This window comes from Aphelocoma coerulescens, chromosome 2 (genome assembly GCF_041296385.1).
Source record: "Aphelocoma coerulescens isolate FSJ_1873_10779 chromosome 2, UR_Acoe_1.0, whole genome shotgun sequence".
Classification (NCBI taxonomy): domain Eukaryota; kingdom Metazoa; phylum Chordata; class Aves; order Passeriformes; family Corvidae; genus Aphelocoma; species Aphelocoma coerulescens.
In genome coordinates, this window is record NC_091015.1 from 46,496,063 (window position 1) to 46,510,706 (window position 14,644).

The 14,644-nt window shown below is 35.0% G+C and overlaps 1 protein-coding gene across 10 annotated transcripts in view; it reads right to left on the reverse strand.

Moving 5' to 3' along the window:
* ZNF385D (zinc finger protein 385D) overlaps positions 1 to 14,644 on the reverse strand; it is a 428,588-nt gene that overhangs the window by 75,051 nt on the left and 338,893 nt on the right. For all 10 annotated transcript variants that reach the window (XM_069007261.1, XM_069007264.1, XM_069007268.1 and 7 more), the window contains one exon: positions 676 to 838. In XM_069007261.1, coding sequence (XP_068863362.1) covers positions 676 to 838 — 163 coding nt within the window. The remainder of the gene's footprint in view (positions 1 to 675; positions 839 to 14,644) is intronic.

Genomic DNA, 14,644 nt, shown 5'->3' on the forward strand with positions numbered 1-14,644 from the left:
ATTTAAAATGCAATCTCATCCAAATCCTGTTGACTTTACAAGTGCATAGATTTTATTTGCAAAGGAGTAACTTTTACCCACACAACAATTTAAGAGCTATTATTTCAGTATGAAGACTCATTTAAGCAGAATAATTGGCATCAATAGCACTTACCTGATTATGTGGAAGAGAGGTTATAGAGCTCTTTTCCAATTCAAAACCATGCAATAGCCATTTTAAAAAAATAATGCAATGTTTGAAATTTATGAAAATTAGGTTTTTACTGAAAATGTTTTTAAAGAGGCTTTTAAAGAGGCTTCTAGACACAAATAGTGCAATTTGTTACACTGTGGTTAAAAGAAATGTGCCATATATAATTATTGATAGAGAGATAGTGCATACAGACCAGGAGGTTTAGATCAGTTGATATGTTAATCAAGTAATGAGTATTGCATTCCATCGCAAAAAGAATGGCAAGCCTCTTTTCACTAGGAGAAATTGGCTACATGACTATCAGACTCTCACCAGCCTACTGAAGGGACTTAAAGAAAGCAATATCACACAGAAAGATGGATCGAGCATGAATCAATGTGGCAAGCACATAACCAAACAGACATGGAATTAAACGAGAAAAATAAAACTATGAACCAAACCAAAACCAAACCAAACGGAACCAACAAAGATTGTCGCTTAACCTGTTTTGTCAGAGCTGGTATTGATGGTATTGGTAGTGATGGAAGTGAAGGCAGTCTTTGCGCTGTCCTTGGTAGTAACAGATTTCTGCTTATTTTTCATGGCTTCCAGTGCTTTGAGCTTCTTGGCATGTTTAGTGCCTTTGTAGTGGGCCGCAGCCTGGCTCTACAAAGGAGAACAAAATGAACCATGCAATCAGGCTCATTTCTAAACTGGCATTCTCTGTATTAGTACAAATACAGACTACCTTTCAATAATGGGTACCACTTACATTATCCGAGTAGTGACCAAACAGAAAATTGTAATTAGAATGATGCTTGAAAAACAATGGAAAAATACTAGAGCAACGCAATTCAATAAATACAGTATATTACTGTATAACAGTAGATTACTTTCAGAACAAAATTAGGTTGTTTTAGTCTACCTTGCTACCATGAGTTTTTCTATTAAGATTTATGTTACTTTCACATGAAAAAAAAATAATTCTCAGGCAACAGGGAGGATGGTACTCTCCTCCCAGCAGCTTTGTACTTTTCCAGTTTCTATTTCAAACTAGAATTTTTGTCAAAGCTTTCTTCAAAGAACAGTTTACTACTAATAGTGGTATCAGCAACTTCTCAGCAAAGACTGAAAGTAAAAAACAAATCAAAAATACCCCAGCCCAAAACTAAAGCCCAAACAAAAGAAAGCAAAATATAAAACACACCTTCAAAGCCCATCACCAAAGACTTAACTGAATGTGAGGCAGAAGTGCAATTATCTGGCTTTCTAAAATAAAAAAAAAATTTAAAAAAAAAAGAGGATTACTTTTGTCCACCTGCTACAAAAGGTAGTGTTCGAAATTCAAAGCCAGGAGCATCCTTTCAAAGGAGAAAGCTCCCACAAATCCTGTCACAGTCCCAAATATATTTTGGCTACTTCATATCTTTAAGCTAAAATAGATTTGTATATGTGCTGCTATTAAAATTCAAGCATTACACTGCAAATAACTTTATTATTTCAAGAGTTATTATCAAATTTTTTCATTTACTATATGTGCAAGTATATTTTAAGAAAAGTATTTGAACTATTAGTTTAAAACTTATACAAAAACCACTAGAATTTGGATGAATATTCAGAGTTTATTTCTACCCTAATTATTTAAAGTTTTATAAGAAAGATAGTCTTTTAGTTGATAAGTTAACAACATGAAAAATTGCTTATATCTTTACTTTTGAAGTTCAAACTTCATGGTAAGTAACTCCTTTATTACTTGAAAGGGAAGTTAAGACTTTAGAAATGTAATCAAAATTTAGCTGCTACAGAATTGAAAAAAATTAAAAGCAACAATTCTGGGTCAGCTCAAGGACCCTTAAAGGTCAATATCTTCTTTTTAGAAAACATTAAACTAAAGAAAATACTTAGAACATAAAGGAAGGTAAATGTTTTCTACTGTGAAATCAAAAGAATAAAAACATATATGGAATTTAGTGGCTACAAAAACTTAAGTTATCAAAAAGGGATAAAAAGACACAGTCATTCCAATCTCTAAGCTGCTCATGCAGGTAGAAGAATCCTGCATTATCTGGCATTTCTTTGGCATTAGACCATTATTTAACGCTATCTGATGTGCTGAATTTTGGGGGAGAGGAGTTCTAGTGACCATCACTGTAAGGAAGCATATTATTTCTGAGAATTATGACTTTCAGCTTACATGAAAAGTCTTGATTCCTTCCAGATGCCTGAGATTTGAGAAGTGTAAGGTGAGTAGGAAAGAAGTGAGAGACCTTGTCTAAAACCAATTAACAATATATGTGTAGGTGTATATATGCATAGATATCTACCCACACATACGCCCTTGTATATTGAGATGCATCATTCAGTTAGGTTGAAAAGCCAGTTTCTCTATACCTAAAATAATGCAAATATTGTATTAGGTACCCTTATTGAAAGAACACTGGACAGTGAAGTTTTTAATTAGAAACAACTTGAACAGAAACAGCACAATCATGCACCTTTTACAATTCTCAACACATAACATTGAGACATACTGTAAGCCAAATACAAACAGTCAGAGGATGTTAATTATAATCAAACCGAAAGACCAGTGTTAAGTTACAATGATGCATTAAAAATGACAAAATACTGTACACCCTCATGTTGCTATCATGTCAGCTATTTTTAGAGTTTCTAGTTAAATTTAATCATCAGTCAGCTTCAGATTCTGACTGCACTTGTTTTCCCTAATAGTGTCACTAGTCAAACATCGAAACATAGTCATAACATGGTCCTTAATTCGGAATTATGAATACTGATAATAGTTTGATACACATCTCAATTTTCTTCACAGAACTGTTGGCAGAGAACCCCAAGTTTAATTCTTCTGCACCTGTAGTTCTCTCCAAATTCTCACAGTTATAGTTCCACAAAGCTCATCTCAAGTTGTATGTTGGGTGCTGAAGGAATATAAAATGAGGGCCTATATAGAAATTGGTGACCTTTTCATTGCTCTGAAATATATGAATGAAATTGTTCTAAAGTGGAAACACATTGCTCAAATTTATAGGTACGATGGCTGCTACACAGAGTTGTCCATAACTCACTTCCCACAGAGTGCTGACAGTTCACCCAGCCTCTACTTAAATAAGATCTTCAAGTCTTTTTATTTCAAAGTTTAAATCTCCTTCCTTTGTGGGGACATGAAGCCATCTGAGCTTGTTTCAATATAACTGTAGCTGGCATGTTAATGGGAGTTCTATGTGAGAGCAAACAGATTGCTCCTAAGCATTTAACCAGCTCCAAATTAGATTATGCTGAACTTTTACAACTGAACTGGAACCCTAATTAAAAAGACAAAAAACAAGAATAAAAAAAGAGGTCTGCCATTATCTTTTCTTGCAGGAGTAAGATGTAGGAAATATATTTTTCAGCAAAGCAACATAAAATATGGTACCTCACTGAATCATTTCTTGCAGCCATAAGAGGACCAAAACAATCCTCACTGCTTAAATGGCTTTTACTTGTAGCCTATAAAAATGGTTCCTTAAGTAGTATTTACTTGTAGAATGAATACAAAACCAAGATAGATCATAAAATGTAATTATTCCCAACTTTCATGCTGAATTAAGCAATAATAGGAGAGAGCAGAAGAGTGAGAAACAAGTTAGTCCTAGTTTTTGCTGCCAACCATGATGCTTAACTGAATGAAGAGATTGTACCCCTTCAGAAAGGTAAGAAGGGTCTCCTTCTGGAACACTTCATAGTTCAACAGTTGCAAAACACAAGCAGGTAATATATAAATGTTTTATACATGCTTTTATTACGTTATGAAGTTGTGCTAAAGAAGACATGAGCAGAGCTTATATATATCTACACATTTAGTTTATATATATCTACAAATTTATATACATCTACAGAAGCCAAAAGGAATCAAAGGAGAATTTCCCTTTCCATGTTTTATAAAGGGATACTGACTTTTTAAATTGGTCATTTTGGTAGAAGCCAGTTTCCTTTAGAAACAACGGATCTAAAATCAGATGTTCTCTCACTGGAAAAAAAAAATCCCCACTACTACAGAACACTCCATAATCAGTTATCCTAAAAACTCTTTAATATTAAATTCAGTTTCTTATTATGATTACAAAAGAATACTTTAGAAGAATACTTTAGGAAAGAGTTTACTTTCTTCCTTCATCATAGTTTTCATGTTTGATGCACAGAATTAGCCCTAGCACTGTGAAGACAAGTCACTGTCAGCTAACGTGTAACCAAGTCAGTGATGAAGCATCAGAAGTATGTCAAATATTGCTGGTGCAATGTTATAGGGAACTTTAGAAAACTATATCCATTCTTAAAAAATATGTCAAATGTAAAAGTAAAAATTATTTTATTATTATTTATTATAATAATATATAGTTATGTAATATAAAAGAATTTGAAATCTAATAATAAAATAATATAGCTAGTATAATTATATAAATATATCATGTGACTATAATAATATTTATTACTACTTTGTATCTAAGTTGAAAACTCAAGTATCCTTAAATAAATTTTGAGGGCCCTGATTCTAAAAATGACACATAGACAAACTTTGGTCTGTGGGAACTACTTCAGTAAAGTGTCAAAATGTCTACTAGCAAATCACTTTTCAGTGTTATTTGTCACGACTTCCTGCCTATTGGATCAGTACAAGTCAATTTAAGCATCTCCTAATATTTTCTTCTGGTTCCATGTATGTGTGTTGAATAATTAGGGACCTTTCTAATCAATTCATTTTATAACCTTGACAAATTGCTCAAATATAAAAAGGATTTGTCTATAAAATCTGTCTACATATTTAAATATGTTTTAACCAGAGACACAAACATATTATAAAAGAACAAAAATTCTATATGGAGATGTAAACAGAAAATAGAGCTGTAGTGTAAAAACTCAGCTGTATTTTCTTTGCTTAAGTGCAGTATTGTACCACAATCACCATCAGGACATCATATTACCAAGCAAATTGAAATGTGTAAAATACACTGAGAGAGATGAAATGTTTTAAACAATCCAGACAGTATTCTCTTACAATTACAGTCCACATATCTACATGGAAGTCTTCAAAATAAGTTTGTCTGCCTCACTAATGTACTTCAGTGGATTCTTTGCCTTCTCACGTTCTTTAGGCATTGCTCCAACAAAAATATTGCACTTAATTTTTGCATTGAGACAAAAACCAGGTCTCGTCCTATTCTCAGAGAGTTTTTAACTTTGCAGCACTGCATCTTCTTTTTCATATCCCTCCTGATCCACTTCATATTACCATTCTTCTTAGAGATTGTTTTTCTGCCTTAATCATTCCCTCTAGGCAATGCCTTCATAATGAAAGCCAGTTCAAATAAAAGAAACTTTTTGCAAAAGGTGTAGTGAATATGTTCCACTGATTCTTCCTCACAAAATTAAATTCAAATATCTTGCATTATGTCTTTCTCATTTCACAATGTATTTTGAAAGATGTTCATTGTGGAGAGAGTGCTCTCCTCCATGCTTTTATCTGGCCAATTAATAGCAAGGCTGCAGTTTGTCTGCACCCTAAGAAAGCACCAAACAAGGACTGAGAGTGCTGGAAAGTCTTTTCTGTCTGTCTGGAACTTCAGAAGATCATGCCATCTCTTTTTTTTTACCATCTACTGGATGCTACCATCACCTCTGCTATTATTCCCAATACAATAGTAGTAATTTTGGCTAATACATCTGCAACTGATGTCGGGATTCTCCAGAACAAAAAGCTCTAAAACAACAAAAAAAAATCAGATTCCCAGTTCGAACTAATACTGTCAGTGAGCTGGGCACACATGGAAATCAATAATACTTAACTGCATAAGCCAAGAAGGCTTCTGTGCTTGATGAAGTCAGGGAAATTGCTTATGTGATGGCTATGCTACATATTATCATAATCTCTGAGTACAAATGTTTTCCTATAGTTGGGCCATCAATAAGTATTTGAAAAATAATTTTACTGATGTCCTAAGCACACAAGAAAGTGATAAAATTCAAATGACCTTTTTATTGTCGGAACAAGCATGTCATTTTTTTCTAATGACTCCAAAGCCTGGCCAGCCAGTGATGACAGCACTGCCCAGGGAAGGTTGCAGTATGCAGCTGAGATATCTGTATTTTACCAGTTATGTGCTATTTACAAAACCAGAGCTGATCTCTATGGAACTTTTCCAGTAATTAAACTGGAGAAGTTTACAGCGAGAAAGTCTAACAGCCCTGAGATGCTCAGCACTTTGTTCAGGCTAAAGCAGGGCTCTAACTGTGAGAAACAGCTAAAAAATTGTGTAGAGGATTGTGCAGTCTTTTTCATGGAGATGTTGTAACTCTATTTAGTAGGTAAGCTTTTACTTGAGGCCATATTAAATTTTAAAAAATACTTTCTTACAAGGCCCTCTATTTTGTTTGCCCAGTGGGAAATTTGCACATGGGAAATTCAGGATTACACAAAGTCCTGTGCTTCCTTTCTAGAAAATCTCCACGGACTTCAGCAGTTTCACAGACACTGTACAAGAAAGAAAAAATTACCTGTGCAAGCCTTTGCAGAATAGGAGATTGAGTGAAAACATGTAATGTAATTTTTAAAGATGATGTCAACGTGATGACATGTCCCATATTGAACAAGTATCCCAGCTTCTGCCTGATACATACAAATTCAATCTGTAGTCAATTATTGGTGCAGATAAACATTGCCTATCATTATTTCTACCTTCTGCTAAGCTTACCTTTATCTTCTGAGTTGTGTCACTTAAATTTTTTGTGCAGTCTACCACAACACATCTCTAGAATCTAAGTACCTTATGCACTCAGATGTAGTTGTGGTACTAAACACCAAGGATATGTGTAATATGATTTCTTTCAGATATGTTCTGAGAGAAGGGGTTTGCCCCTTAAACTGTGATCAATCAATTTGCCCCTTTCCCTGGAACCAAATATACAATAACAGGTCAAGTACCAAAAAGGTCTTTTCTGTAGAAAAAAACCCAAAAATATTTCTCCCTTATTATGGCAGAATGAAATGTCCCAATATGTTATTTCCTTGGTATTTATCTTTCTACAGAAAGAAAACCTTTCTACCCCCTCTTCTCCTTCCTAAAGCATCTATTCCATATACACATGAATGCACTCTGAGACTCACTGAGCAGAATGAATGGGTACTTCCTGAGCTCACTAGCACCTTTGCATTAATAAAGCTGCTCTATCCCACTCCCTGTTTTTGGGCTTCTTCCAGAGCCATTGCTATAATGGTGAGAGACTGCACCTGGCAAGAGTCTGCATCACATTGTGAGAGACTGGCATCAACACCATTCTTATGGTAAAATCATCCATTGTATAGTAGAATCAATTTCATTTTCCTTATGGAAAGGAATACCATATTTTCATTATGGAAAGCAAAACTCATTTTATCTTGGTCAGATGAAGAAGGTCAAAATTTCGTACTTAACATCACTTGTTCCACAACACCGTATTTTTATGACCATGCATCTGCTTGTACTATAAACTGCCACTGAGTGCGACATTACCTGAAATGATTTAGGCAAGATACAAAAAATGCCTAGATATAACACTACATTCTGAGGTGACATACGCTGTGCCAAAATATTTGTAGTGAAGGGAAGATAACTCAAGTAATCAATCACTTCCCATACCTGGCATTTTTCTTCTAAGGACACCAGTACTTCACGCAGCACAAAAAAATTTTGTTACATGTTGAAATTCAAGAAACAGGCTGTTTGCTTTACCATCTATTTTATCCTTTTTATTGTTAAGACAGAGCAGTTTTAAGCTTATTTTGACAAGGTTATCAAGTTCTAGAATCTGGAATTTTATATATCCTGTCTTCCAAAGCAATATAGTTGTTTAGAGGGGTGCACTTTTGATGGGGAGATTGAAACATGGTCTTTTGAAAACTGGTATCATCAATAAAATTAACATTTAATCTCATCTTTACTGTATTAATTGGCAGCATCATTTATTTTCCCCATGGCAAATCTTATTATAGTCAGAGTTTCAAGAGAATATTAAACTCATTTGGTATTTTTTTCATTTAGATTAACCAAGTGATTAATCTCAGATTAATCTCAGAATGAGACACAAAAAAAGCTAATTGATACACACTGCTATGAGCTATGCATATGATAAAGTAGGCATTAATTCAGCTTAGTAAATATAATATATGTGTTTCCAGTTTCGAATCTGGAATTGACATATTCCAAAGTGAGAACTTGAAAAAATGATAGAAGATACTGTAATTTTGTAGAAATGTACCCCAGCTTCCTTGCATTAGCAGTGGACACACCCACATATTTTTTGCACATTGTATTAATACTGTAGATGTAGTTCAATATTCAGGTTCTACACAAATGATATTTACTTCAAAGCAACAGATACTGTTGAATTTAAAATAACATCGATTTTTCTGCATAGTGTTGAAAAGTTCAGTCTTTTCTGGTGTTATCAAAGGAATGACAGTGGTAGATATGGAGCCAGCACCTGTTTGAATCTGAGTTGGTTCACAACAGCTAATTGGAGTCAAGGGTCTACAAATACACTCACCTGCCCAGAGACTCATCTAATTTAGAAACTTTTCACTGTCTGAGAAAAACCCACTTGATTCCCTCTGCATGCAGCTTGTGAACTTATATCTAAAGAAAGCTGAGTAGGTGGGTTTAGAGTACCCTGTCTGAGTGTTTTCACCTGCTTTGTGTTGCCAAGGAAACTATTTCTGTCTGTTTACATTCACAATAGCAATCTCATTGAATTCTGAATTTCTGATATTTTTTGACTGAAGCAAAGCATCATGGAAGAGTAGTGGTGAGACACAAAGATACTACAAGAAATTTAATGGAAAACAGGAAAAGCTTAAAAAGTACATGTTTAATTATTAATTCTGTATTATTTGAACTTTATATTTGAAATTACAAGCAAGTTAATATGACTTCTACATACAAAATCATAAGAGAGAGTTCACAGAGTTACTGCAACTGCTCCCAAACACAGTCTTAATACTTCTATTTAAATCACTGTTTTTAATACTAGAATTATTAGAAGCTTTTTAAATTTCAGATTTGTCTTCAGAAAAATGTTGATTCTACTTTCTGATTCTTTCACTCAAATATACAGTTACACAGATTTTTCATTTTGGATTTTCAATTTATATTTAAATAATTATTTTAATGTAAATATTTCCAGTCCTTTAAATCAGCTCCTACCCATAAGCAGAAATTCAAAACCCACAGTAAGAAACATAAATGCTCAAATCTGATTACAGCTCTATTTTATGTGAGCTTGACTGTAATTAGGTGCTTCCCAGTTTAAATCTCCAGCCTTCTTATAGAAGGCTGTAAATATATGTAAAATATCATGTGAACTTTTCCACTGTGAAAAGTTTGCACAGATGCACGAAGACTGATAATTTAAGGATGGAAGAATTTCTAGATTCCTTCATTCTCTTCATATCTCAAGAGCAACCCAAGCCTTCCATGTGCAGAAACAACCAAAGAGAGGCTATGTGTTTCTTTGGCATAAAAGAACTCTCAGCTCACTAGTTGTTTGCTTATTTAGACACACTCTGTATGTCTAAAAGAGTCCTGTGCCAGTAATTTGCTTAAAAAGTCCCACATAGGTGTATCCACAGGACTTCTCTCTGTAGGCAGGAATACACCTTAAATGAAAAAGAGAGGTAAAAGAAGTAAAATGAATAAATGCTGTTACTTACCAGAAACAAAAGTAAATTGTTTTATGTAATGAAGCAATATAAATAGAACATAAATATCTAAGTGGCAATAAAAACTAGTGCCATACCATGGAAGTAAATTTGCATTAAAAACTAGTTTTATCTAAACAATTAGCCAGGGAGAAAATATTTTGAGAAAAACAATCCAAATATCCAGAGGGAACAAAGGTTTATAAGACCTAGGAACTTGAAGATTGGTCACTCTACAATACAGTTATATATTTATTCCTTTACATATTTTTGTTTCTTTTCCTTGCTTTCAATCCCTCTTGGGTGATTCTGTGAACACATTCAGGGCCCCAGTGAAGTCCACAAGATACTGTGTATACTTCCAAGATCACCAGTACACTTCTACCAACTATCACAGGGTCAGAGCCTTAGTACTTTGAATCATTGCCTTAACACATACCTAGAGCATACAGACCTGCTTGTGAGGCAAGTTAGTCATTAAATCGATTAATATGTTGGTTCTTAAAGTAATACATAATATGTGGATAGATCAAGTTGCTCCAAAAGTAGTGAAAGCCAAAAAATGGGGTTTACTTAATGAGACAGGTAGGTTGTTGTACTATCATCAATACAGAAATGGCAATGATACCTTCCAAAGCTGACCAGTCAACATCTTTTACTCCTTAGCTGTTAGGTTCTACGTAGGAAGCCATGGTTAGGGATACCAAATAACACACAAAACTTAATGAGGTATTCTGACACCACTTACTGTTCACACTGCAGTTATGTTTTGTCTCCTTCCTACAAACCTTTCTACTTATCTGATGTTACACTGACATCTGAAAACCTGTTTTTTTTCCTATTGACCAAAACCAAATACTTATTGAAGCTAAAAGAAACTGGCTGCAATCCTACGAACTTTACTGGATAAGAACAGTCCTTCTGAAATCAACAGGACATTTTAGATTTTGAAGTGTTACAAGACAAATGTCTCAGAAATGTTCTATATTTCTACATTGGCTTTAATGTCTCTCATCTCCTCTAGTCAAGCTCAGGTTATCAGGTTCAAAACTGGAACAGCTATATGAAATCGTAAGGTGCATAATGTAAAAAAAAGATTAAACTGGACAGATACAAAAGCCCTGTCGGATTTTAAAACCTAAGACATTTGTTTGGGCAGAGATTACTTAAAGAGTGAAATTTCCAAATGGTACTGAAATTTAATGCTGAGATGCCAAAGTTTTTGGAGCAGGCAAATTTTTCTGTATCTATTCACAAAATTAATTAACAAATTTATACTTATTAATTTGCTCTTTCTTGTTTTTATGTTGTTCTTCCTTTTGCTATGACAGGGCTAAGGAAAAGATAGCATGTCTTCCCTAGTCCCGAAAAAATTACTTTTGGAAAACTGATTTCTTTAGTAAAAAGCTGTAGAGATTTTTGAATCTTCTTTGAACAAAATGGAAATAGGAATCTTTAACTTCATCTCCAATGATGAACTGAAACTCAGTTTACATCTGTGACAAGTCACTACTGTGACAATTAGCATGCCTCACTGCACTTTGCTGCACCCCAAATTTATATGATGCAGAACACCATACTGAAAACTTCTATCTAAATAAAGACAGAACTCTTAATAAGGAAATCTCATCGGTTTCTAAGCTGGTGGTGTACATTTGGAGTGTATGGACAGTTTGAACTGATTTGGGCACAATGAGCTTCAGGACGCTTTCTGGAGTTCAACCACCACTGAGTACAGGTGAAGCAGCAATACAGGACAGCCATGTTTTTATGTTCATAGCTTTATAACTTTTAAAACTGAGGCCTAAAAATTTTCTTTAACATGTTATGCTCAACACTAATATTAAATTGCATAACCAGTAGTTCTTTTTCCCTTGGGTATGTATTAACGATTTATTTTTTGCAGATAAGTGCACAAATAAGATTACCTTTTGCAAATTGCTCCTTATTCTGTTACTGGTAATTTTTATAATTCTGCAGTGTAAACAGATGCTATTTTCCACTACATATTCAGCAGTAATGAGCTAATTCAATGTGTTAAAAACAACAAAAGATCCTCAAGAATGAGCTATTTACTTCAATATTCCAACCTCCTTGGAAATCTGTGTTGAAATTACCCATGATAGGAAGTTAGCAAATTACTGTAGAAGCCCTGTTGCAAAAGAAGGACTTTAGCTCATTTATTCAAATCCCAGCTATGTTCTGTTTATCTTCCTAACATGCATGTTCTCCATCATATTGATCCAAAAGTTATTTTTTGACCACAGCTAATATACTTCATTACATTTCCTGTAACAAAACAATATTTGGGCACGAGTTTTACAACTGTTTCAACATCCATGCTTATGAAATCATTATACACCAAAATCTAGAAACAATGAACCATGATATTTTCCTTGCCCTTTGGAAATTGCAAGGACCTCCTTGCTATGAAAGAGAGAAAAATAAAACCAAAACAGAAAGCAAACATGTTAAGTTTAGATTGTGTGGGTGAAATTCTGGCATCACTTAAGTCAACAGAAATGCTGACATTTATTTCACCCTGGACTGGCAATTGAAAGCAAGTGCAATACTCCATCTGGACACAGTGTGAGGAATTTAAAGATGGATGGACAGCCTTTGACTAAGCCAACAAAACCAAATGGACATCACAGAAACACATCAGCTGAGAAAAAAAAGTTGTGTTTTCACCACAGAACTGTGTCATAAGCAACTCGGAATATGCTAAACACTTACCCTCACTATAGCATTTTTTTTAGTAACTGCATCATATTGGTTGGCTCTTTATATTAATACTCAGATGCTACTGGTATTTCAAGCATAAATACAAGCTAAAGAATAGTGAAAAATAAAAATTAAGAACACCAGAACAACTTAGCTCAAATGGAAATTACTTGGTTTGTTTTTCTGCTCTTTTTCACTAGGTTTTACTTAACACTGCTAGAGACAACCACAGGAATATTTTCCAATTTCTTTTATATTCCAGCAAACCTGTTTGAAGAAGATAATTATATGTGTATTTATTTATTTATTTATTTATTTATCGTTACACACACAGCATGGGAAAGCTGCCATCTCACCAGAAGTGTAACATTAGATGGAAAGCTTTCCAGTGTGGAGTACACTTGAGATAGAGAGATAGATAGATAGATAGATAGATAGATAGATAGATAGATAGATAGATAGATAGATAAATTGATCCAGCTAACATCCAGCTATAACAGATACACAGTTTTGTCAGAGAGACATAATCCATTGTCCTTTTTCTAGTGGTTTGCAAATAATTTGTTCAGAAGTTTATGGACAGATATAGAGATACAATGCATATCAGAAGCACCACATAATGCTATCTAGGGAATATAACATCAGAAGAAGGCAGATAATCATTAGACTTCTCAGTCTCAAATGAATTTGTGAGACCATTTTTCCATTTTAGATAATTTCCTACTTTTGATCCTGGAGCTAGATTACATCTGAGTCCATCTCATAATAACAATACAAACAAAATGTAACAAAAATAAATAGAATAACTCAATTTATCTCCCAAAGAATGTGCTTTATAGTATAAATAATGTCAAGAATGACTGTTATTCTGACATGAATGAATCTTAGACCAAGAAAACAAGGACCCTACCTTGAAAAGACCTTAAGGGTGCGAGTTCAGACCATGGATTTGGAAGGGCAATAACAGACAGCAAACGTTGCTATTGTAAAAGCAAGGAATTGCAGGTGTAGGTTCCTATGATCTACCAAATTGTGACAAATATTGCCAGTAAGTTATGTAAATCTGCCTGAGGCAAATTAACTTTCCTGAGACAAGTCAACATTCCCAGGGCATCTTCCTGGCTTTCAGAGTTAATGGCTGGAACCATGTCATCCCTGTGCCTGTGCATGTCATTCTCCTCAGAGCCTGGTGAGGCCTCCACTCCCAGCTTTGGATGATGTGCCTCTGTGTGCCATCTCCCCCACCAACCACATCATAGAATTGGAATGGCTTGAGTTGTAAGGAATCTTAAAGATTTTCTATTTCCAACAGCCCTGACACGGCCAGGGACAACTTCCACTACACCAGATTATGCAAAGTCCCATCCAGCCTGGCCTTGAACACTTCCAGGGATGGGCCATCCACAACTTCTCTGTTCAAGTGCTTCACCACCCTCACAGTAAAGAATTTCTTTCTAGTATCTGATGAAAACTTGAGTTCTCTCAGTTTAAAGCCATCCTTCCTAGTCCTGTCCTTGTAAATAATCCCTTTCCAGCTCTATTGTAGGCCCCCTTTAGGCACTGGAAGACTGCAATAAGATCATTACAGAGCCTTCTCTTCTCCAGACTGAACAGCTCCAACTCTCTCAGCCTGTCTTCACTGGAGAGCTGCTCCAGTCCTCTGGTCACTTTCATGGCCCTCCTCTTGACTCCCTCACTCCAGCAAGTCCATGTCACTCTTCTTTTGGGGGTCCCAGAGCTGGACATAGCACTCCAGGTGGGGTCTCACCAGAGTGAACAGAGGGGCAGAATCTCAACCAGTTGTCTGCCTGGGCTACAAATGTGTATTAACAGGTCATGCTGAGCTCCTCATCCACAAGTATCCCAATTTTCCTGCATCGTTCCTAGGCTACCTGTCCTTCCTTTTACTCTGTAGGCTTCCTTTCTGTGTTTTGCATTTCAAATACAAACTGTATATTACTTCCAGCCGAGAGGTTTAAGATGTATTAGCACCTTCAGGCCTACAGAAGATAATTCTAACA